This window comes from Zonotrichia leucophrys, chromosome 1A, assembly GCF_028769735.1.
Source record: "Zonotrichia leucophrys gambelii isolate GWCS_2022_RI chromosome 1A, RI_Zleu_2.0, whole genome shotgun sequence".
Lineage (NCBI taxonomy): Eukaryota > Metazoa > Chordata > Aves > Passeriformes > Passerellidae > Zonotrichia > Zonotrichia leucophrys.
This window is the reverse complement of record NC_088170.1, coordinates 58,003,290-58,025,882: the sequence shown is the minus strand read 5'-3', so window position 1 is coordinate 58,025,882 and position 22,593 is coordinate 58,003,290. Positions and strand designations below refer to the sequence as shown.

The following is a 22,593-nucleotide window of genomic DNA, read 5'->3' as shown; positions in this document are numbered from 1 at the left end:
CCACAACCTATTTTTGGAAGTTGGAATTTGAATACCTTTAAATCAGAGAAGAACAGCTGGCAAGATACCATATACAACACCACTAACTGATCTCCAAGACTAATGGGATGCTCCTCACTGCATCCTGCAGCACAGCGTGGAATTTCCCAAGCTAGCTCAAGTATAGAAAACATTTTAGCAATGTAACACGAACCTTCATGAGAACTACCTTATTATTCTTCACACAAGGCAATAAAATAAATGGTAAATTAGTCACTACTGCACCAGAACACTTTCAGTATCTGAACTGGGTTAAGTACCTGTATACCATATCACCTATGGCTTTCATAAAAGTCACATGGCCAACATCTTTCTTTAAGGACATAAACTGTAATTTAAACTATGCCTTATTATAGTGCAATGTCTCCCAAAAGCTAAAGATATATCTGCTGCCTCTGAGGGTGTTTTATAGAAACATAAACCAGTACGAAATTGCTTCACAAAGAAATTGTTGCCCAAAAGAACACAGGTTATTATCACAGAATTTTCACGTTATTAAATACCAGTATCTAGAGAAGTCATACAAAAATATGTAAAGGACTAATAAGTTCTGTCTATCCCATTTCTCAATTTAAATCAGGAAGTAGAAAGCAAGAACCACAGTAAAAAGTTTTGGGTGTTTCTTTACCTCAAACACTAGTGCGAGTCATGTGAGCAAAGCTAAAAATGTATCTAAAAGTAATTAAGAAGGACTCACCAAGTTCATTGAGACTCTGGGCAGCTTTTGTTATCTCTCTGCTTCCTCCTTGCAGCTGTCCTTGAAGTCTCTTACTGAGATACAAGATGCGTATTATCCTCCGCAGCAAGTCACAGGCAGCCTGCAGGGAAATCGTGGCATTAGGGGATATTATCAGTACATTACCATCACATAATACCACTACTCAAATGTGGAAACATCTTAACCAAAAAAGGAAATGTGAATGGGAATAAAAACAAGGAACTTTAGAACACTGAAATCCCTTTTTTCCAAAATTTTTAATATGATTCTGTGTTATATAGACGAAGACTTCCAGAAGCTGGTAATTATATCCATGGGGCTACTGAGATTATTCTGTCACTACCCAGGCAGAAAACAAAGGAAACTCAGAATCCCATGACAGAGGCATGTTCTATTCCTAATTAGAAGTGAGTTTTATTTTACCTTGTGCATCTCTCCTCAATACTCCTCTCCTCTTAAAGCTTTAGCCAAGTTAAGAAAATACTTGAGTGAATTGGCTTTGCCAATCAAACACTCATCCAAAAGAAGCAAAATGGCAGCACTTACTTCAGAAGACAATAAAACATAAAGACTAAATTGTTATTACAGATATTGACTCTTATGGTAGGCATATATGTAAAAACTAATTCTCAGCAAAACTTTTAGAAGGCCAGTCACCTTCACTCACTCAACTGTTAGTTCACATTCTTTCATATGCTCATTAAAATACATGGCATTCTTGGTTAAAAATTAGGAATATGGACATTTATATAAATTTTTAGGAACCATATTCATGTGTGCTTTTATTAGCACCAAATTAGAATAACAGGCATTGCTGACATCTGAATCAAATATAATAGTTTCATAACTTTTCACTCAAATAGTACCTTGAAATACATGGTAGAGGAACAGTAACATTCTGGAGTGGGTAACAACTAAAACAGAATTCAGAAATGCAACTCAGATTTCAGTACAGTCATAGATACAGTCCAAAATCTGCAATCAGATTAACAAGGGTGGCAAGTGAGAAATTTGGAACAAGTATGACATAGTTGTTTGGAGCTATTTTCCCTGGTACTGAAGGCAAAGTCTTCTGAAGTATTAACCTTATGGATATCAAAATTAATTTTAAATTACTTCAAAAAATATTTAGTATCCAACAAGACTTAGAATATCTTTTTCAGACTCAAGTTCATTTATTGAAAGGTGAAGTTGAAGTGCACATATAAAAAACTATAGCAGTGAATAATTTCAACCAATATCCACAGCAGACTTGTACAACCTGGCAGTTTCTTCCCTATGCCAGCACAAACTAACAAATCCACAAATATTTATAGTTTAATTTTATTAAACATCTAGACAAAACAAAAAGGAAAAATTAGGAAAAAACCCACTGAGGCACATCAGGGAAAGCCCAATTACTCTTGCTGCTTTGGGCTCTCTATCACAGTCTGAAGTGCAAGTTTTCTATGCCTTCTGTGATAACTTAATCATGTGATTTCTATTATATTTTGTGAGAGCTAAGTGGGGCTTATCCTGCTTTGAGAGATTAATGTATTAATTTTTATTAATTCATTTCTTTAATTAGAAAAATCTTGATCTCCATATCACTTTCATATCTGTGAACTAAATTTCTGCAAGACTAATCAAAAATAGCTTCCAGTACAGTGCACTGTGCCTCACCAAAAGAAAGGGTATAGTATCACTACTTTGCTTTCAAAATTAATTACTCTCTAAGCCAGTTGCATACCTCTGGCTAATGTTTTTCCCTGAGAATTCACCTTCTGTTATTTTCAAACCACCTTTTACTTTACACACTGAAAGATTATTTCTTTTTTGTTGAATTGTTGCTTATGTCCTGTCCCAAGAAACAATCTTTTAAAATAGAGTAAGAGATGGGAGAAGTTACATTTAGATACAAGAGCAAAAAACTGTTTTAATTTCTAGCCCTGGGATTTAGTAGAAGAAAAAAATCTAAAGACACTGAAGGTGCACTCTAAATTTTGTAGTGATTTCTACTGCATTCTACCCTTGACAAAGATTCTTTTTCACTCAAGTATTTTCATTTATGTGAGCTGTCCAACTTGATAAAACTCCCAATCACAGCAAAAGAATGCTATATGTAAGGGCATGTAACAGAAATAAAGACCTGTATCTAATGGTGAGCTGTTCACAGATGCCAGATTCTCTAACCTGACTACCCACATAACAGAAGTCTGAATTAATTCAGGAAACATTCCCTCCCTGAGCTGATCAAGTATGCTTTTCTAAAGGGGATGCTTTCATCCAAGAAGAAACAAATTCTACTGATCAAGAACTAGTTTGGAAAAGGCCAGTGGCCTCAGTCAGTTCAAGTAATTTTAAGTAAAATTAAAAATAAACCCTGATTTTTTTTTTGAGATTAAATATTAGTTATCTCCTGAATTTTAAACAACATGCCAACAATAACAGAAATTATTGCTATAATTTGAGTCATTGAAAAGCTTCTAATCTCAAGTAATTTTAAGAAATTAGTGAAAGAAGACTTAATTATAAAGAGAGAGTCACTTGAAAATGTGCCAGTGTGTAGCTCATATATGCAGGTAACTGAATGGATATATTTTGCTGTTTATAAAGCTTGAAAAAAGTGGAGACAGCCCACTATCTTCAGACTATATTTACTCTTTATTTACAGTAGCATCACAAAGACATCTGCTACTGGCAAATATTTAAAAGTAAGAATAACTTTAAAATATAGAATTATTGGGGTTTTTTTTTAATGTTTTGTAATTATAAAGTTTTTCATACAGCAAGACACTGAAACAAGAGACCATGCAAAAACACTCAGTTAAAGAGAGCTTCCCAGAAAAGAATCCTCTGAAGGACAAACTCCCTGTCTACCCATATCAGCTGCTAACCACTCCCACTTAGCTTGTGATCAGCTATGGAAAGAGTCAGAAGAGGACAGTATCATTTAGAGCAGGAAGTGAGCTTTCAGTGTCTGCTGCTGCCTTGGGATGCCATGAAGCTATAAGAGCACAGAAAGACAAAATATGTACAAGAACATAGCAGAGATTTAGAATTCAGGACTAGATTTGAAGTTTAACAACAAACTTGCAGTGAGAATGTTTATGAAAAAGCCAGACTATATTAAAAACAATTAAGGATGGCAAAATCTAGTTTTATGCAAGTCAAATATTCCTTCAGTTAGTGAGCAGTCCCACAGCAATCAATGCAGAGGTATTAAAAGAACACCATCACAACTCTAAGAGGCACTGAAACATCACACATTCCAGCAAAACATACCTGCCAACCCTACAGATCTTGACAGAAGGCAACCTCTTTTACCAGCTATCTACATGTACCAATTGTAGATCAGCTGATAAAATTAGTAAGTTTGACAATGTCCCAAACCACAAGTCCTGCATTTGGGAGCAATTTCACGTCATAAGCCCTGCCACCACCAGGAAGTCAATTGTTTGCTGTGCTGTGCCCTTCCTTCCTCAACAAACGAGTCCCCCAGGTAAAGGACACCCCAGCAGCGCAGTTTTAGGAGGCTGGAGAGTTGAGATTTGACTCAACTCTCCCTAAGTTCAGCTTCATTAATTAATTCAGGTGTCCTGACCCTCAACTCTTCCCAGAAGTGTAGTGTAACATAAAGCACTCACAAAGTATCTGCCAACACAAGAAGGGACAGCAGCTCTTGTGATGAGACTCTGACTCTCACTGGCAGAGAATCTGGAATCATCATTCCTCTTTCTACACTGATGCTAAAAGAGCAGCCTACCAGACTCCCACTCTCCACCTCTTTTTCCTGACTTACAGCAAAAAAAGTCAGATCTTACAAATCCCCTGGCACAGCCTGAATAATGCTGACTCTGGATGGATGATGCTTTCACACCACAGGAAAACCCATGTAACAGCCAAGAGGAAGCATCCAAGAAACATCTCCTAAATTCAGGGACTCCTTCTCCTCAGACATCTCTCTGCAGTCTGACTTTGTGTAAGGGCAGGCTACAAAAGATCTTCATCTTTAGCCCCACATTCCCACAACTTTTTCTACAAGCACAACACACATCAGAGAACAACCAAAAAATCTGCACCTAACCTGCCACATGGAAGTCATGGGACTTTTGGCCAGTGGCAAAAAGAGTAACAGCTGGAGCTGAAAACAACAGTAGCATCTGGCCAAACTGGCTGCACAGTGTGTTAAGAGCTCCCTGCTCAACTTCACTGCTACTGAAAGTAACATAGAAAATAGAAGTTCAGCCAAGAGACAATACAGCTGCTCCACCAGTCCCCAGACTAGAATCTGCAGCTTCATCTACTCTACAACAGCAGTCACTTGCAGATGGCAATCTCCTAGAGTGTACATCCACAGCTCAAAATTCAGGTAAACTTGCAAAGACAAACAGTTCCAACAATAACTCATTAAACAATTGTGAGGCCAGAGCTGTATTGCATTTCAAACCATAAACTTAATAGAATGCAGATACATGACTCCTGAAGATCTATGGAAAAGCTTTCAACTACTATAAAATTATCAATGAAGTGTTTGATGCTTATCTCATCATCATTGTGATAAGCTCTCTCCCACTGCTATCCTCTAACAGACATCTACACCCTTCTGTAGACTCCACTTATACTTAAAAGGCAGGCTTACAAAACTCCACAAATAGCTCCTCAAGTTGCATCTTGACTATTGAAGAAATCTGAAAGAATTTTGAAAGAATTAATTCTCAAACTCTTTACTAAACTGCAGCAAAGCCTGCACTAACTTAGGGGCGAAAAGCATCTTCTACACAACAGCACCATAACATTAAATACCAAAATAACACAAATAGTTATGAGAATTTAATTAATCTATACAATTTAATTAATCTATACTCAGATAACCCTTCTCTCTTCCCTCCATCTCTACAAAAACTCAATAAACCAGTGCGAAGGTCAATTTCCCACTTTCCTACTACACACTTCTCAGTAGCTCTTGAAGGCGGACAAATACTGATTTTCAGAAAAATACTGACAATGAACTAGAGGCTACTGGAGTAGAAAAACTGTACTCATGCCTGACAGTTGTGAAATAACACACATTCAAATAGAATTTTTTTAAGTATGCTTTTAATGCAACTTACTTGAAGTTTTGCTAGCTGAGCTGTGCGAGACACTATTTTGTTGTAGGGGTCAACAATTTTGACTTTAATTCTAAAAACAAGAAGAGAAAATAATTTATAGCTGTGTTAATAAATAGCATTATAGAACATAAGGATTTATACTTTCTGATTGCATAATGAATGTCATACCTATCAACAGTGCTTTGTAGAGCACCAATTCTAGTTTGCATCATTTGGAGGACACCTGCAAAATAAAGCAGATTTTTTACATCATTCATCAATTACAGAAACATAAGAAAATTATAGAAAGAGTTTTTCTTCAAATCATAGTAACTACTTTAGCATAAACTAAAAACAGTTTCCCCCTTTATAAAAGAGCATCAGAGAAACCAAAATTAGTAGGCATATTGGGAAATAAAATGAGCAGGTCACTTACTGAATGTTATGGAAAATGTATTGGTAGAGAACATAAATCTGCAGAATAAATATCACTCCAAAATCCATCATTTGTGAAATTTCAAACACTATTTGGGAGGATTCTACTTTCTAAGAGAATGCTGATCAGGACTGCAGTTCAAATTATACAACCTGGTATAAACATCTGACCATGATATATAAAAATGGCATAGCATATTTAACGCTATTTATTTAACATAGTGACTAGGACAAAGAGAACTGAGAAGATAAATTATTATATTTCAAGGTTTTCATCCTGTGCAGAAGGATCTTTAGCAAAAATTAAGGTATCAATGTCATTGTAAGGTCATCTAATTTAGATTACAAGCAGAGCAAACTACCCTAATCATGTTTGTTCCACATTAGTTTGGCAAAGCAGCACAAGGAAAGCCAACAAGCGTGCCTGTTCTTTTCTTGGTAAATTACAAACTAAGTAGTAGGGGACAGGAGTCATTTTTGCAATACAGAATCAGCCTGCTGAGAATTTAATTAAGTTAGACAAACCCAGGCCTACGAAATTATTTTTGTTTCAGTTACTGTTAGCGTTCTAAAACATACAACATTTTTGCCCTGTTTACAAGCATGCCATCATTAAATTAGGTAGAACTGCAGCATGATACAGTGAGATGGAAGACAAACAAAACTACTACAAATGTTACATTCAGGTTGTCCTGTACTGTGACTGTATCTCACTCATTTTATATAGATAGGTAAATTCTCATTTTCTCGACATTTCAGAACTCGTGTGTTCACTGTTATTTATACACGGCATGACATGCAGCAGATCATGAGGATGAAGATATGAGTTACAGCGAAAAGCTGGCAAAATAGGCTGCAGTGCCCACCCTACACTGCAATAATGGGGCCAGTGGCACAACATTGCTGCATCTATGGTTGTGATAGTGCTATTTAGCATCCAACAGCCCTCTTCCCAGAGGACAGAATAAGGATGGGCGAAAAGGCACTCTCCCCTCTCCACCTGCTGTCAAGATACATGATGATACAATTTAGCCTAATCCTAAAGTAAGAGGTAGCTCAAGATACCTACTGAACTACCTACAGACAGAAAAGAATACATAAAACAGAGCAGGCCTAAAAAAGCAAAGACTCTACAAGCTGGATGTACCAATTTGAAATGTTTAATGAGATTCACTTTCACACATCCAAATGACTGTGCATGCTGTGAATTAGCTCCATAATCTTCACTTGCTAACATACTTGATAAATATACCAAGAGCTACGCATTTCTAACTTCACAATTAAAAAATCTGTTGGCACTTATCTTTTCTTTTTCTTATGAATCTTGACTCAGTGTTTCCTTTAAGAGCAAAACACTAAGTAAATGGAAAAATTTCAACAAATTTGAGGTGAATTGAATTTTATTTTTACTTTGCCAAATTAGTTGTAAAACGTGCATTATTTACCACACCTGCCTGACAGAAATGTTTCCTAACTGATAGTTGTTTTGAAGTACATCATTCTTTCCTCAGAGCAATTTTAGGAAGAAATGCCTTCAGAAACAACCATCATTTCAGAAAACAGAATTCCACTGAGCACAAATTGCTGAAGATTGTTACAGGGAGGTATTCATCAGTTACAAGATTCACCACACATTCCTGTCTACTTCTTATTTGGAGAATGACACATATTTCAGGTTTTTACACTTGATTCTCCAACTGTTTAAAAAGTTATTTAGGAGCTACTGTTACTAGATTAAACAGCCATTTCTTTAATTTTACAACTATATGCAATTACTGACACAAAACGGTGAACCCAAGCAACTCCAAACACTAAGGATACTGTCTGCACCAAAACCGACACCATAATACCAAACTATATGACACCCTCAGCAAAGTGACAAAGAGCAGAATGGCAGGTTTAATGAGCTCCTGGCATGAGAACAATATACTGCAACCATCTTCTATACAGTCAATGGTTCCTAAGCAAGCCTTTGAAAATCAGCAGTTTATGTTAAAATCCACATCTCAAAGAGTAGAATAAAACAAAGGTATGTATTTAACTTAGGAGCCCTTCCCTAGTAAAAAGTATCTCAACATGGTTTAGATGATGTGTTATAGCCTCTTTGGTTAAGATGTGCAAACTATGCAACATGTGCATGTGCAACAGAAAATTGGCGCTTATGGCAGCAGATACCTACCAATGTTGCAACAAAACTAGGCTTAGTTAGAAAGATATATTAAAAGGTAAAAGAAGGCTTTATTGCAAAAGTTGCTCAGAACATTATCAAAATACATTTTCCCACGAAGAAGCTGCCCCAGAGAAGTATCAGCCAAATCTTCTCCTTGGAGCTCCATCTACTGACGTAAGGAAAAAAAAACTAAAATAAAAAAGCTGCCACATGTTACTCCTCAGAAATCAGACCTGGAGCTTTAACATTAGGGACCAAAGTTGGCAGTGAATGAGTTCCCTGCACAGATCCTAAAAGTGCTTCCTCCACTGTAAGGATAGACAGCATAATATAACAAGATTTACCTTCCAGGGATTCAATTCCAGTTGCTTGGGCCAACAGATCTTCATGTCTTGCAACAACCTTAAAAAAAAAAAACAAAATAGAAATCAATAGAGAAAAATGGGGTCATGAGCCTAAAAGAAGTATTAAATATATCACAATCATTCCTACATTAGGCATTTAAGTATCAGCACCCCTATATCAGCCAGATATAGGAAAAAGCAGTACATCTCACAGGAGAAAGGGTTGTAAGAACACAAGGTGTTTTAACTCACAAAAGCAGCAAGCTCAGAATGAGAAGAGGGCCAGAAATTAATTAAGATGTGCAGCAGAGCTGACAATTAGAGACAGCAGAGCACATTTCAACACATCTTGATACTTAATAATTGTAAATGTGAACTTACTAATCATACCATAATAATGTATATTCTTTTTTTTTTCTATTTACAACATATATAAACTAGTTCCCAAAGAATTTACTAACTGGGGCAGGGGGAGGGAAGAAGCAAGTGCTGAAACTACAGACAAACTTAGCAAGTGTTCTCATTACAATGTCTACTGCGGATTTGTGATTTCTGCATAGAAAAATTCTTCTATCTTAACTCAAAAGCCCTTCTGAAGGTGTAGAGGTATGTTAACATAGGTTATATCTGCCTAGCTAAAGGTAAGTCTCAGGGCTTATGTTACTCTTCAGCACATGATGTAAAGGTGCAAGCTCTCCCTATCTTCTCACAATGCCATGCTGAACATGGCCTCAAGTGTTTATGAGTTGACACAATCATTTGGAGTCTTCCTTCTTACCAGGAAGAGTAAAACAGCACACAGTGATATGACTACAAAACCTGAAAAAATACATGGCTACCTGCTACGAGTACTGACTGTAGGCTTAACTGAGTTGTCAAACTCACTACTAGTTTAGCTGCAAGCTGTACCTTTAGTAACTGCTTGCAGAGGAACTGGGCAATACCACAAATTACAAGCTTATAAGAATACTAAGTTTTTCACTAGTTTATATCAATCACCCCAGAATAACAGGTACGTTTTAAACTTACTTGTAAATGCAGCTCTTTATCCAACTGACTAATACCTTGAGCAAGTTTGGCCAGCTGCTCAGCTATCACAGCCTGATGGATGGACTGGGAAGTGTAAGCTTTCACATCAAAGTCTTCTCTGAAGAAGTCAGCATAGCATTCTGAAAAAGGATTTAGGATTTTAGGGATTTATTTTCGTGGTTTGGAAGAATGAAATAATACTTATAGCCCTGCAGTGTACAGATCTCTGTCAATTTCTTCAACATAATAGTAAATGTTCTCTACATTACACAGTACAAACGTCGGAAGAGGGCACAATCATAAGAAACAAGTCTGGAACCGGCAACTGAGGTTCGTGTTTGTTTTGGGGATTTTTTTTTTTTTTGCAAATGGTGATAAAGTCACATGTTTCTTTATTCCCCACACCCTTCTCTTGAGCAGAATACACTAAAAAGTATCAATATCTTATTTTCTCAAACTTTGCAGTGTAACCAGAGTGAAGCTGGTGAGCCTGTACCCATAGCCAAACACACGAGTCAGCTGCAGATCATTGACAAGTAGCATGAGACAAAACTTCATAAAATCATAGCGGATTTCGACAACAGTGTGAGTTTATAAAACAATTATGAAATAACACTGCAATTATAACTCTGGATCAACCAAGACCAGAGTTCCCAGACAGCTACTCTCAACTCAACCGAGCACCTTCGCCTCATGTTCCAATGCAATTTCTTTCTCTTTGGGAGCAAGCGAGCCCCAGCGCACACTCCGCGCACCCATCGCAGCCCCTCCCCGCACCGGGGCATTCGCTCCCCCGCCCGAACTCCCGGAACTCCCCCGCCCGCCCGGCCCACCGCCGCCCTCACAGGGGACCCTCCGGCCGGGGCCCGCAGCGGAGAGCCCCCGGGGCGGTCGTGCCGGCGGCGGCTGTGCCCGGCGCTGCCCCCCGAGCCCGCGGCCCTGCCTCACCGTCTGCCCGCAGCTCGGCGAGCGCCGGGGCGGGGGCGGCCCCCGCCTCCTCCATGCTGGCGGTGCCGGAGCCCGCGCGTCACTCCCGGACGCGGCGCATGGCGATGATGGCGAAGGAGCGCGACGGGGCGGGCGGCGGCGGCACCGGCAGGGGCACGTGGTGAGCGGGGCGGCCGGGAGCGGGAGCGGCCCGGGCCGGGCCGTGCCGTGCCGGGATGGGCCGTGCCGGGATGGGGGGAGCCGTGCCCGAATGGGGGGAGCCGTGCCCGAATGGGCTGTGCGGGGGGAGCCGTGCCGGGATGGGCCATGCCGTGAGGGGCCGTGCAGGGTGAGGCTGTGCCGCGGGGAGCCGTGCCCGAATGGGCCGTGCAGGGTGAGGCTGTGCCGGGAGGGACCGTGCCGGGAGGGCTGTCCCCGGCACCCTGCGGGGAGCAGCCTCTGGCCGGCCGCTTCACCAGAACGGCAGTGCTGTGTAAACTGTGCTGCTCTGCAGCACCGCCCGTGAGAAGTAGCTGAATGACGAATGTTTCAAACGCTGTTTGTTTTTTCCAGATGCTGCAAGGACTGTTAGTTATACATGATTGATGACATCAGAGAAACTAAAGAATGCCAACTAAAAGATCCCATGGATTTGTTTCATTCTGGGCAAGTTGTAAAAATATGTGCTCCTATGGTCCGCTATTCAAAGTAAGTAACTGTCATGTCAGCTCTGTCATTTTCACTGTTTAGAAACTTGTTTCTCAAATTTATAATGACTAAAAATGGGTGATTACCTTCTTCTCCTTTATTTAAGACAGAGGTAGATGTGGGACGTGTTTTATTTTACATATTTTCATTACAGATCTACACATAAAATACTTGAACATCCCCAGAATACTGCATGTTAGAACAGCATTTTAGGGTAGCTAATCAGAAAAATGCCTTAACTATTTACCTCTTAATCTTCATGTGTCTGCAGGTTGGCTTTCAGAACCTTGGTTAGGAAGTACAATTGTGATTTGTGTTATACACCAATGATAGTAGCAGCTGATTTTGTGAGATCTGCAAAAGCCAGAGACAGCGAATTCACAACAAACAAAGGTATTATTTTTAAGAAACCATTTTCTTGTCAGAATGCTTTATGTGATCATAAGCGAAATTGACCGGGTGAATGAAGTGAGTTACAAAACTTGACATCAGTTAACAATTTTGGTATACTGTCTGATTATAAAAACACAGAAATAATCTAGTGAGAGTAAGCACAGCCCAGTGATAGTGGGTGAAATGAAATAGTGGAAAACCTTGTCTCTGCCTGAAATCAAGGGCTCCAAAGTGATTTATATCTGTGGGGGTTGACCACACATAGCTACTCACTCCTTCTTCCTTCATTCTCCCAGCACAAGGGGGAGAATAGGAAAAGCAAATGAAAGAAAAATTCATTTGTCAAAATAAAGGCAGCTTAATACATAAAGGGAAAGAAACAAGTTATGCAAAGGCAATCACTTCCTACTAGCAGACCAATGCCTGGTCTGGACCACTGGAACAAAAATTCCTTGTCCCAACCCACCCTATCGTTCCAGTTTCCTTGCTGAACTTGATGTTATACAGTATGGAATACTCCTTGTTTCTGTTTGAGTCAGCTGTCATAGCTTTGCTGCAAACTTCTTGCCCACCCCAGTCTGTTTGATGGGGGTAGGGGAAAGCAAAGTGAGAAAACCAGGAAGTTTTGACACTGTGCATGTACTTTGCAATAACAGCCAAAACAGCTGTGAATTATCAACATTGGTTTTATCACAAAATCCAAAATGCAGCACCACACAGGCTACTATAAATGAACTTCAAATAAATTTGACAAGTAACTCCATCACAGCTAGACCAGGTGCCAAGATGACAGTAAGATTCTTTTTCTAGCAATTGTTTCATGTGTGTTTCAGAGACAAACACTCAACTCATCCAGGAAAATTTTCTAGTCTCTAGCAAAAATAAGAGTGTTACTAAAGGTGAAAAAAGCAATAGACCAGGCATTGATACAGTGGAGTCAAGGACTGACAAAAGAAGAAGGCTTTCATATTAGCCAGACTGGAGGGTGGAAGGGGCTGTTGGTGGACGACTGAGGAAATGAGCATAAGAAAGCACAAAAGAGACCAGAGGTTTAAGCATGGCTGGGGTTGAGGGGGAGAAGCAAGGCTTCAGGCATGGTACAGAAACATAACCAGAACCTATAAAAAGAAGAAGTATGAGACCTATAGAGTGTCATGGCTATAAAGAGATCTGAAGTATGTGGGAAGAGGTGACGAGAACGATAGAGATCTGTTGGCGTGAAGTGGCTGCAGCAGAACAGTGTGACAAGGAATGTATGAGCATAGGCTGCAGCTGGAGGAATGAAAAGCACCACTAACATGCAAGTAAGATCAGTGTAGGGTCTATAAATTGGGATGATTTAGTCTATTCAGGCCACAGAATTTGTGGTTTTGTAAGTGTATATGTAATAGGGAAGTGTATTTCACTGTTTTAGCATTCACTGTGAGTTATGGTAGTAATGCACCCACTATTATGGTGCATTATTCAAACAGAACAGAGCAATTACAGAGAAAATTCACATTGGAAAGCACAGGTAGACTCTCTTATGAGTGGAATGCAACTACAAAAAATCCATTAATAACTCATTGTATGTAAAAATAAATGAGTAAGACCATAACTGATTCAAATATATATGGTTCAAAGCACCACAGTTACTAGTTTGCCCCCCTTGAATTTACTTACACTTCTGATCTACACAAAGTATGGTGGCATTGAAGTTCTACAGATCAGATATAGAGTGTATTCTGGGGAGTGCTGGGATAGGGAAAGAGGAGATGAAATGTTTTAGTGTTGTAAACAAGATCCTTTTCCTACTCAGTTGTTTTATGCTGTCCTTAATTTTACAGGCCTATGAAACACTCTGCTTCATGCTTTGACCAGATTATAGTATTTACATTATTGGTATTTGCATTTTTTTGTGGTTTTATGTTTAACTTCCTGGCTGTTAGGGGATTTTGTCTTCTAATTAGAGGGGTAGGTTTGCAATTTATGTTTTACATTTTCTTCTGCATTCATGTTTCTTTGTTGTGTATTTCTCAGAGGTAGGTGTTCTTTGTGGCTGCTGCTAAAAAAATTTATGTGGCTAGACTCAGTATTTATATTACTTAATGCTCAACAAAGAGAAACTAGGCATGTGGGCTTATTCTAAAATATTAGGTATAACAATGTAAGTCTCTTCAGCTAGAGCACTATTGAAAGGACACTTTTAAAAATATATGTGCAAATATTTTTTTGCTTGCTGGATTTTTAGGTAACTTTTAGAAGTGCCTCAGCTTTATTGAGAGGGTAGTGGTGTCCTTTCTTACTTAATCTCCACCATTTCAATAACTACTTACTTTCCTCTGAAACAGAAAAATGTTCAGAAAGCACTTGTGGTCTCTTCAGTACAAGAAGTGCACTTGTTTTGTGCATTTGTTGGATCATCTCTTTCCATCAGTGCTCTGATACCACGCTGCTGCTTCTTAACTACAGCAATTGTTTACATGGAAAGTGAGTGCTGAGACTGCTTGAGATATTTGAGATGCCTTTAATGTAATGCAGTAGCTGTAAAACAGGAACTCATGTTCCAAATGACCATCTGGCTCTCTGCAGGGGCTTAGTAAATCACAAGTAGTTCAGCAGACCCAAGCTGAGGGGCACTGGCACTTTGGTTTCTCACTAGAGACAAAGCTGCTAGAGCTGCTTCTGCACACGTGTGCCCTTTCCAATTCTGTGTGTCACATTGTGGACAGAAAACAGCCATGTTGGCACAGAAAAGGAAAATGATGGGCAGGCATGAGGAAGGGCAAAGCTTGTGGGTGTTTTAGTTCTTTCCTGAAGGATTGGTTCTGTAAGCAAGTTTCAGACCTGGCAAGACAGCACAGCAAAGGGGCAGCATGCAACAAGAAGGGGCAAGCTAAGAGGGGAAGCATGAAGGCTGCTGAAAATTAGAGAATGCCTGGTTTCATAAATGGTCTTTGTGAAAGATCAGCAACTGACCAGTGTCAGTCAGAAAGTGTATGTTAAGCCAGCAACTGTGTAGTACACCTATATTTGTCTGAATTTCCACCTCTGTTAATAGACATACTCACTTAGTAAGTAACCCCTGGCCAGCTGCCTTTGTTTATTTGTGACTGAGGGCTTCCAGAATCACAGAATAGATGAGCTTGGAAGGACCTCTGTAGGTCATGTTATCCAGCCACCCTGCTCATGCAGAGTCACCTATACTTGGTTGCCAGGACCATGGTCAGACAGCTGTACAATATACAAAAATAGCATTCAAAATTTAGAACCTGTTACTTTTATTTTCTGGGGATTTTTTAATCTCTAAATATCTTTTCATTGGCATAGGTGATCACCCACTGATTGTTCAGTTTGCTGCTAAAGAAGCACAGGTTTTGTGTGATGCTGCCCGTATCATCTGTCCTTTTGCAGATGGAATAGACCTAAACTGTGGCTGTCCTCAGAGGTAAAGGTTTGAACAAGCTGGGTAAATATGGGGAGATAATTAAGAGACTAAAGAATGCTGGTCTTCCTTTTCATCATAATTTCTATCTTAACCTAAAAATAGATTTCAGGAGAGTAAGAGTTTTTAACCTGTCAGAAATGTCTATGTGGTAAGGCACTGTTCTGAGTGCTCCCAGCTGCCTGTCACCATGGTGAGACTACTGGGAAAACTGTATGTATTTGCCAACTTGCCTTTTTTCATTTCTGAGATACTGAGTGTTGGCTCTGAAGTGTCCGTCCCTTCTCAGCAACTGTTAAATGTGCACTACCAAAAAGAGCTTGCTACTAATAATTTGCAGAGTGGTTTGAATCATGATGAAGCAATTTCCAGAATAATGAGGCAAGTCCATGATGTCTCAAACTTGCTGCAAGTGAAGGATAGTCTTTAAAATAAATTATACAGATAAAGTAGTGAAAATAATTTTTTCCATCTTTTATTAAATTTATAAGTATAGTGAATTAGTGATGTACTTCTCACCTAAATTGATAAAGATTTTGTCTTGGCAGTGAAATAGAGTAGTAGTTCCTAACTGGTTCCATTGAGAACCATCTATTACATGAGTGTCAGGCAATCTTTTTCTAAATAAAGACCTGAAAAATGTAGGAAAGTAAAAGATAATATTACAGTGCAAATAAATTTAATTTCTCTATTCTAATTAGGTTTTCTTGACCTAAAATTATAGTATTTGAGAAAGCCCTTCTGGAGAGATCTGAGGCTTGTGCAAGGAAGTACTGGGGTTTTTTTAAGCTAACTACTGTTAAGTATGTAGAACTGTCTGTTCCTTTTAGGCCAAAAATGCATGCTTACATTTGAATCATTTGTTTCATGTGCAAATTAGTTTCAAAATAACAAAAGTTGGTGTACTTTATGTGCCTCTATAAGAAAAAATATTTTAAAAATAGCTGCTGTTATGTGGAAGCAAAGGTTATTCTTGCCAGTCAAAATAGTGAGACCAGAATATCACTAAAATAATGTCCTCACTTGCACTTCAAAAAATCCTCCTTTTCAATATGAAGTTGTCATCTATTTAAAAGAAATCTGTGACAGGGGGAGGGGAAACATCAAATTATTTCTTTTATGCATGCACTGTAGATTAAAATGTAATTTATTTTCTTTATGAATCTGTTTTGAACCTAAAGAAGTTGGTAACTTGTCCAAAGTTCTGGTAGCACAATGGAGACTGAACCAGGATCTAAAAGCTGTACCAAACTGCAAACAAATAATTGATCTGCAGCCAGTACTATCTCTGTTCACTTAACCTCACATGCTGAAGGCCACGTTGATGTATGTAACTGATATTGATCTGCATTTCTTCAGATGTAGAATATGAGTGTTCTTTTTCTTTTAAAGATGGGCGATGTCAGAAGGTTATGGTGCTTGCTTAATAAATAAACCTGAGCTTGTTAAAGATATGGTGAGACACGTACGGAGGCAGATCGACAACCCTAAATTTTCAGTATCTATTAAAATAAGGTAGGTCTAACTTAACTGCTGTTTGTGGAGGAATCTTTTTTTTTTCCTTAAAGAATTTAGTGTAGTAGTAATAATATTTATAATTCTATTAATGCAATACTATACATTATAGTAATTTCCTTACATGTGAAGACTGCTGAGATTTTTTTGACTCAAATGTCTGGGGCAAGTAATAGAAAACTTACAACCAGCACAGCCTTTGACCACTTACCAGATAACATACTGTGAACTAGAGTTCTCTTGCAATCCAAACAACATGAAAGTACAAGTGAAAAGATGAGGGCTTCTATAAAAGAAAAGCAATACACAATCTGTATCATCACAAGGATTTGCTTTGTGAGCTATTAGAGAGCAGAGCCACAGTTGTAATTGAGTATAAAGGGATGGGTAACAAAACTGAGAACTGGTCCCACAGATGCTGTAAGGAATACGTTCTGCTTCCCTACATCAGCTTCTCAGCTTCTGTAGACTTGCTTTTTATTGTTTTGTGTGCAGCCCAGAGAAGAGAAGGCTCCAGGGAGACCTTAGAACAGCCTTCCAGTACCTAAAGGGAGTGAACAAGAAAGATGGAGACAGACTTTGTACAAGGGCATGATGTGCTAGGACAAAGGAGAATGGCTTCAGGCTAAAAGAGGGCATGATTAGATTAAAAGAAATTAAGAAGGAATTCTTTACTGTGGAGGTGCTAAAGCCCTGGAGCAGGTTGCCCAGAGAAATTGTGGATGCGCATCCCTGCAAGTTTGTAAGGCCAGGTTGGATGAGCTCTGAGCAACCTGGTCTAGTGGAAGATCCAGGACTTCTCCATAGCAAGGGAATTGGAACTGAATGATGTTTAAGGTTGCTTCCACACGGAACCATTCTATGATTCTATGACCATTCTCAATCCATTATTTAGCCATATATCCTATGTGCCTTTTGTTATTTGCCTTTTAAGTTGCAACTCAGTTTCCAGTCCTTCTGGAAAGGGGGACTATTATAAATTAGATTTTTTTTCCCCACAAAATATGCAAAATCATGGCCTTAATTTTAGATTTTTTGCATACCCTTGCTCAATCTTTATAAAATTTACCATGTAGATTACAGAGATGTGATGTAAGTGGGAAATGTTAAATTAAATACCAGTTTCCATACACTAAACTCATATATCTTAAAAACACCCCAAAAATCAAACACTGTTTTCCAACTGTAATATTGGCTTTATACTGTTATTTATGGAAATCTGTGGTAATTCCTCCTTATGGAGTAGTGCTTTTTATATAGGCCAGGAAATTTACTACCTACTGCTTCAATCCTTGCAATTTTAGGATCCATGAGGACTTAAAAAGAACAGTTGACCTGTGTCAGAAAGCTGAAGCAGCTGGAGTTTCATGGATTACAGTACATGGGAGAAGTATAGAAGAAAGGCATCAACCTGTACATTACGATGCAATTAAAATAATTAAACAAAGCATGTCTATACCTATTGTGGCTAATGGAGACATTAAATCTTTAAAAGATGCTGAAAATGTTCATCACTTGACAGAAGCAGATGGTAAGATTAAACATACTCTATTTTCTAACTACACTTACAGGTTTCAAGGTATTTATTTTGAATGTAAGTAGGACATGATTTGAGTGCTTTCTCTCCTTGAGAAGACAAATGAAAGAGGATATTTTAGATGCCTTAAAAAACTCACAAGCAGAATCACTGGTGATCATCAGAACACTAGAGCACTGCTACTCAAAGCCACAAATAATTATTTCTGAGGCAAATTACAAAAGCTCTGTGATTAATTATGCTATCTTATTACTCAGTAGTGGAGTTCAGGGGGACCTTCAGACATTCTGTCTCTTTATGGAGCTGATAATTCTAAAGAACTGTAAACTTCCACTTGGAAATCTCTGCTTCCTGCACATGGGAGCAGATTTCCTACAGTAAGAACACCGTGGAAAAGGGATGTATTGTTAAGCCAGATGGTTAACTTCAAGGACACAGTGAGGCATTGCACTTTCATTTCAGTCATAGAATTTGGGGATTTTTTGCAGTTAAGTCACAATAGATTCCTGCAACTGTCTGTCATTTCAAGACAGTATGGAAATTTGGTATATGTTCTGAAAAGGTAATCTGTATCTACAGACTTTGTGTCTTCCAGCTAGAGAAAAACAGGAAAGAGAACAGTACCTGTGGCAGGTTTCTGCTGACATTGTTGCTGTTTAATAGCTACAACAGAAATTGAACTGAGCTGCCATGCTGCTTACAGTGACTTTCCCCACAAATACAGAGCAGAAAGGAAATGCATAATACAAAAAAATGTTCTCATAGTCCAGCTGACCTTCTTCCGTAGTAAAAATATTAAGCATTCAGTTTTTTCTGTCATGGACAATAACAAAATAAATGTTTCAGTTTTGATCATCCTATTTTTTAAGAAAAGACCAAGTGTGATAGATTATATCTAGATAGTGCAGAAAACTAGAAACCCTTAAATCACAGAAGAATTACAATAGAACTTGTATGGGTTTGTCTGATAGTATTGGAGTAGAGTTGCAAATACACTACACGCTTGTTCAGAAAGATTTACTGCAGATCAAGAGTCCTAAAATGTACTTAATTGTGCCATTGAATTGAGCTCTTAGTGGAAGAACAGTGAATAGACTGAGTTACACAGAAAACTATTGGTCCTCTTTTGTCTTCCCATCATAATTTTATGTTACAAATCAATAAATGTGTGTAACGAATAAGAACAAAGTATAATTAGTTGCGGTTTCAAAAAAAGGGAAGAAATGCTTCTTGTGACCTGTGTTTTGTTTCAGAATCTCTGGAATGTGTGGGTAGGTGTTGTAGATCCTCTGAGGTTTGCCTTGTTCAATGGATTTCTCTGATACAGCTGTAATACTCATCTCTGTTGTTCTCCCATTACTATCTGTAAGCTTTGGGTGGGTGTCCTAAGGGGTGCTCTTCAAAGTCCACAGGAAGATTTAGCATAAAATTGAAACTAGAATGTAACTCACGGCTTTGATTTCCAATTTGAAGGTATCATGGTGGCTAGAGGACTCTTGGCAAATCCAGCCATGTTTGCAGGATATGAAGAGACACCTTTTCAGTGCATCCAGGACTGGGTTGACATTGCCCTTGAGCACGGAACTCCTTTTACGTGTTTTCACCACCACTTAATGTACATGATGGAGCGCATCACTTCAAAACAAGAAAAAAAAGTTTTTAATGTTTTATCAAGTACCTCAGCAGTACTAGATTATCTGAATGACCATTATGGTTTGGGGCAAATGAAAGTATGTTAGTTCTATGTAAACTTGTATTTTGCAATTGTCGATAAACTGTAAAAGTTTTCATTGGGTTTTTACTTTTTAGTCATATTTGTATATTGTGTAAGTATTGTGTAAGCAAAACATTATTATTTGGATGATACTTTATATTTTTATGTCTCTTTTTTCACTCTAAAGAATATTCAGGATTCTACAAATGTGGAATTCTATTACAATGCATTACCACAGAGAGGATTGATTATTGTAAGGCCCCAGTAATTTAATTTTTCACCAGATAATTGCTCACAGCAATATGATTACAAAACTAGGGCCTTTCTTACATTAAACCTCCTAAAATCAGGACTACTTATAGATAATGACAGTAATTTCAGACCAAAAGAATACAAAGGGAGCCACTGTAGAAGTTTTTGCTTTAGATGACAAAAGCTTAAAGCCCATCATACTATCCTTTTTTAAATTTGATGTTTCTTTTGCAGCCTAAAACTCTATTATTTATAACTTAGAAACATTCCATACTTCTTAGAGCAAAAGAAACACAGAATAGATAAACAATTATGGAAAGAAGGAAGAAGAAAAATGAAGAGGGAAAGAAGAAAAAAGAGATAGTTTAAGTACAAACTTAGCTGAATCTAATTACAAGACTTCAAGTTTAATCTAACTAAATTCAGGGGTTTTTATCTACCACAGAATAATTGTATACAAGATTAAATCCCCATCATCTACCAAACCAGAACTTTTTAGGTCAAAGAAAAGCTGACAGATTCTCTCAGTGGGGCTCCTGCAGTCCTTTCTGCCTGCTGGCATGTTGCTTATCAAAGCATGACAGCCACTTGGCTTTGAATCATTACATCGAGGTGAAATAGTGAAAATTAGAACAAGATAATAACATTACACACCAGCTGCATTTGTTCTGCAAGGGAAATTTCACAAAACTATACAGTACAATTATTTGTAATCAAATATTTTTTTCTTTATACATTTACACAGAAATTCATACCAAAAATTGCCGAGTTTTCTGACTGTGATTGTTCTATGAATATACATGTGAATATTTCCAGATTTTCTAAATAAATTACTTGGTTTTGTATGCAGTTGTAATTTTTTTTATTAGACATCAATCTGGAGGAGGGAAGCTTGCTTTTGATGCTACTCTTCAAATCTTTTCATAGTTCAGGTATCTTAAATTATCACTGTTTTTTTAATGCAATAGCATAAAATACTTGATTAATTTTCATAATGAATATGTGTGATTTAGGCATATAAACAAAAGTTTGAAAGGCATGACCCAAGGCATCAGGTCCAGTTCACTAAGGCAGCAAAGTTACGTAACTCCTGATATGATCACCTTCCCAATGTGCTAACAAATTGAAGCTACAGACATGCTTTGCTCTCCTAGGCCAATTGAGACAACCTCTGCAACCATTTTTGGTGTGTCCATTCCTTCACACAACTATTTTTTCACTCTTCTGGATTGTAATATTTTCTTGATGTTAGTTGGGCACAGTTCTGTTTAGCATTCCAGGTAAATTCCCAGCAGTGTCCTCTACAGTTAATGCTACTTCTGATACTTCACTTTTCCTCAACTAATATTTATCATGTAAATTATGAGCTCCCAGTTTTAGAGCAGAAGTTCTTACTTCCCAACTGCATGACTAGGGAATTTGTACTACCAAAAATTCCAGTATCAAGTTCATCCAGTTATGTTGCAATACTGTTCTCCTCAGTTCTGAAATACCCCCAGCCTCCTCTGAACTAAAACTATGCAACTGAATTGTAGAAGAAAAGAATTTGTAAAAGTATTAACTAAGCCCTTTGTTGCCATCTTCTTAAGAGTTTTATGATTTGGCTAGCAACTACTATATGTAGCAAACTCCCATTAGCCTCAAGGAGCAGAGAAGATTTACTATATATAACCAACACAAAGGCTTTATTTTTATCTGTAGTATTGGGAAAATTGAATTTTAGAGGACTGGAAATACCTTGACCTATTTAGGAACTGAGTACTTGATGATTTTGAAGGCAGCAGTTGTTGTGCCTGTGTGAGATTAATCACAGAGATTTCTGCCTGAAGTACAAGACCTAGGTTGCTGTTAATATTGGTAGTAATTATGGAGTGCTTGATCTGGCCTTTTATGTATCATAAAAGTCAATGCAAGTTCATCAACCCTTTTCAAGGGTGAAATGAATTGTTCACCTTCCATTCTGAATTTTGTATGCATCTGAACATACTTCACTGTGTTTTTATAGAATGAACTGCAAAGTTGGAGTCTTTAAGCCATACTTTGAACACCACACTGTTCCAATATACATAAATTGCTAAGGATGAGAGTTATTCAGCTACCAGTGTTGTTTTTACAATGTGTTCATATTTCTCATTATAAGATACTTGAATGTGGAAAAATACTAATTTCTGGGTTAAAATCACTGGATGTAGTCCTTCTGCTGTATATGTTACTTTTAACGTCACCATGTGGTCAGTCTATTTTCTAGTTTTTAAATGTTGTAGCATAAGTGCAAAGCAAGTAATATAATATCCAAAGCCTTGTTTCCTATTTTAG

General features: G+C 38.1%; 2 protein-coding genes across 7 annotated transcripts in view; one reads left to right on the top strand and one right to left on the bottom strand.

The window, feature by feature from the left end:
* The window catches only part of COG5 (component of oligomeric golgi complex 5), a 173,111-nt gene extending 162,244 nt beyond the window's left edge, over positions 1 to 10,867 (bottom strand). Inside the window, exons 1-6 of one of the 2 annotated variants that reach the window (XM_064702835.1) lie at positions 10,756 to 10,867; positions 9,808 to 9,947; positions 8,779 to 8,836; positions 6,019 to 6,073; positions 5,851 to 5,920; positions 737 to 857 (exon numbers count right to left, since the gene is read on the bottom strand). In XM_064702835.1, the coding sequence (XP_064558905.1) occupies positions 737 to 857; positions 5,851 to 5,920; positions 6,019 to 6,073; positions 8,779 to 8,836; positions 9,808 to 9,947; positions 10,756 to 10,810 (499 nt within the window). In that variant the 5' untranslated portion in view covers positions 10,811 to 10,867. Of the gene's footprint in view, positions 1 to 736; positions 858 to 5,850; positions 5,921 to 6,018; positions 6,074 to 8,778; positions 8,837 to 9,807; positions 9,948 to 10,755 lie in introns of those variants that run through there. The other variant, XM_064702836.1, reaches the window with a different exon arrangement.
* DUS4L (dihydrouridine synthase 4 like) overlaps positions 10,865 to 22,593 on the top strand; it is a 36,733-nt gene continuing 25,004 nt past the window's right edge. The window contains exons 1-7 of one of the 5 annotated variants that reach the window (XM_064702849.1): positions 10,865 to 10,915; positions 11,308 to 11,442; positions 11,714 to 11,835; positions 15,145 to 15,262; positions 16,652 to 16,774; positions 18,079 to 18,305; positions 19,785 to 21,122. In XM_064702849.1, coding sequence (XP_064558919.1) covers positions 11,333 to 11,442; positions 11,714 to 11,835; positions 15,145 to 15,262; positions 16,652 to 16,774; positions 18,079 to 18,305; positions 19,785 to 20,050 — 966 coding nt within the window. In that variant the 5' untranslated portion in view covers positions 10,865 to 10,915; positions 11,308 to 11,332 and the 3' untranslated portion in view covers positions 20,051 to 21,122. Of the gene's footprint in view, positions 10,916 to 11,019; positions 11,443 to 11,713; positions 11,836 to 15,144; positions 15,263 to 16,651; positions 16,775 to 18,078; positions 18,319 to 19,784; positions 21,123 to 22,593 lie in introns of those variants that run through there. The other 4 variants (XM_064702850.1, XM_064702851.1, XM_064702848.1 and 1 more) reach the window with 4 other exon arrangements.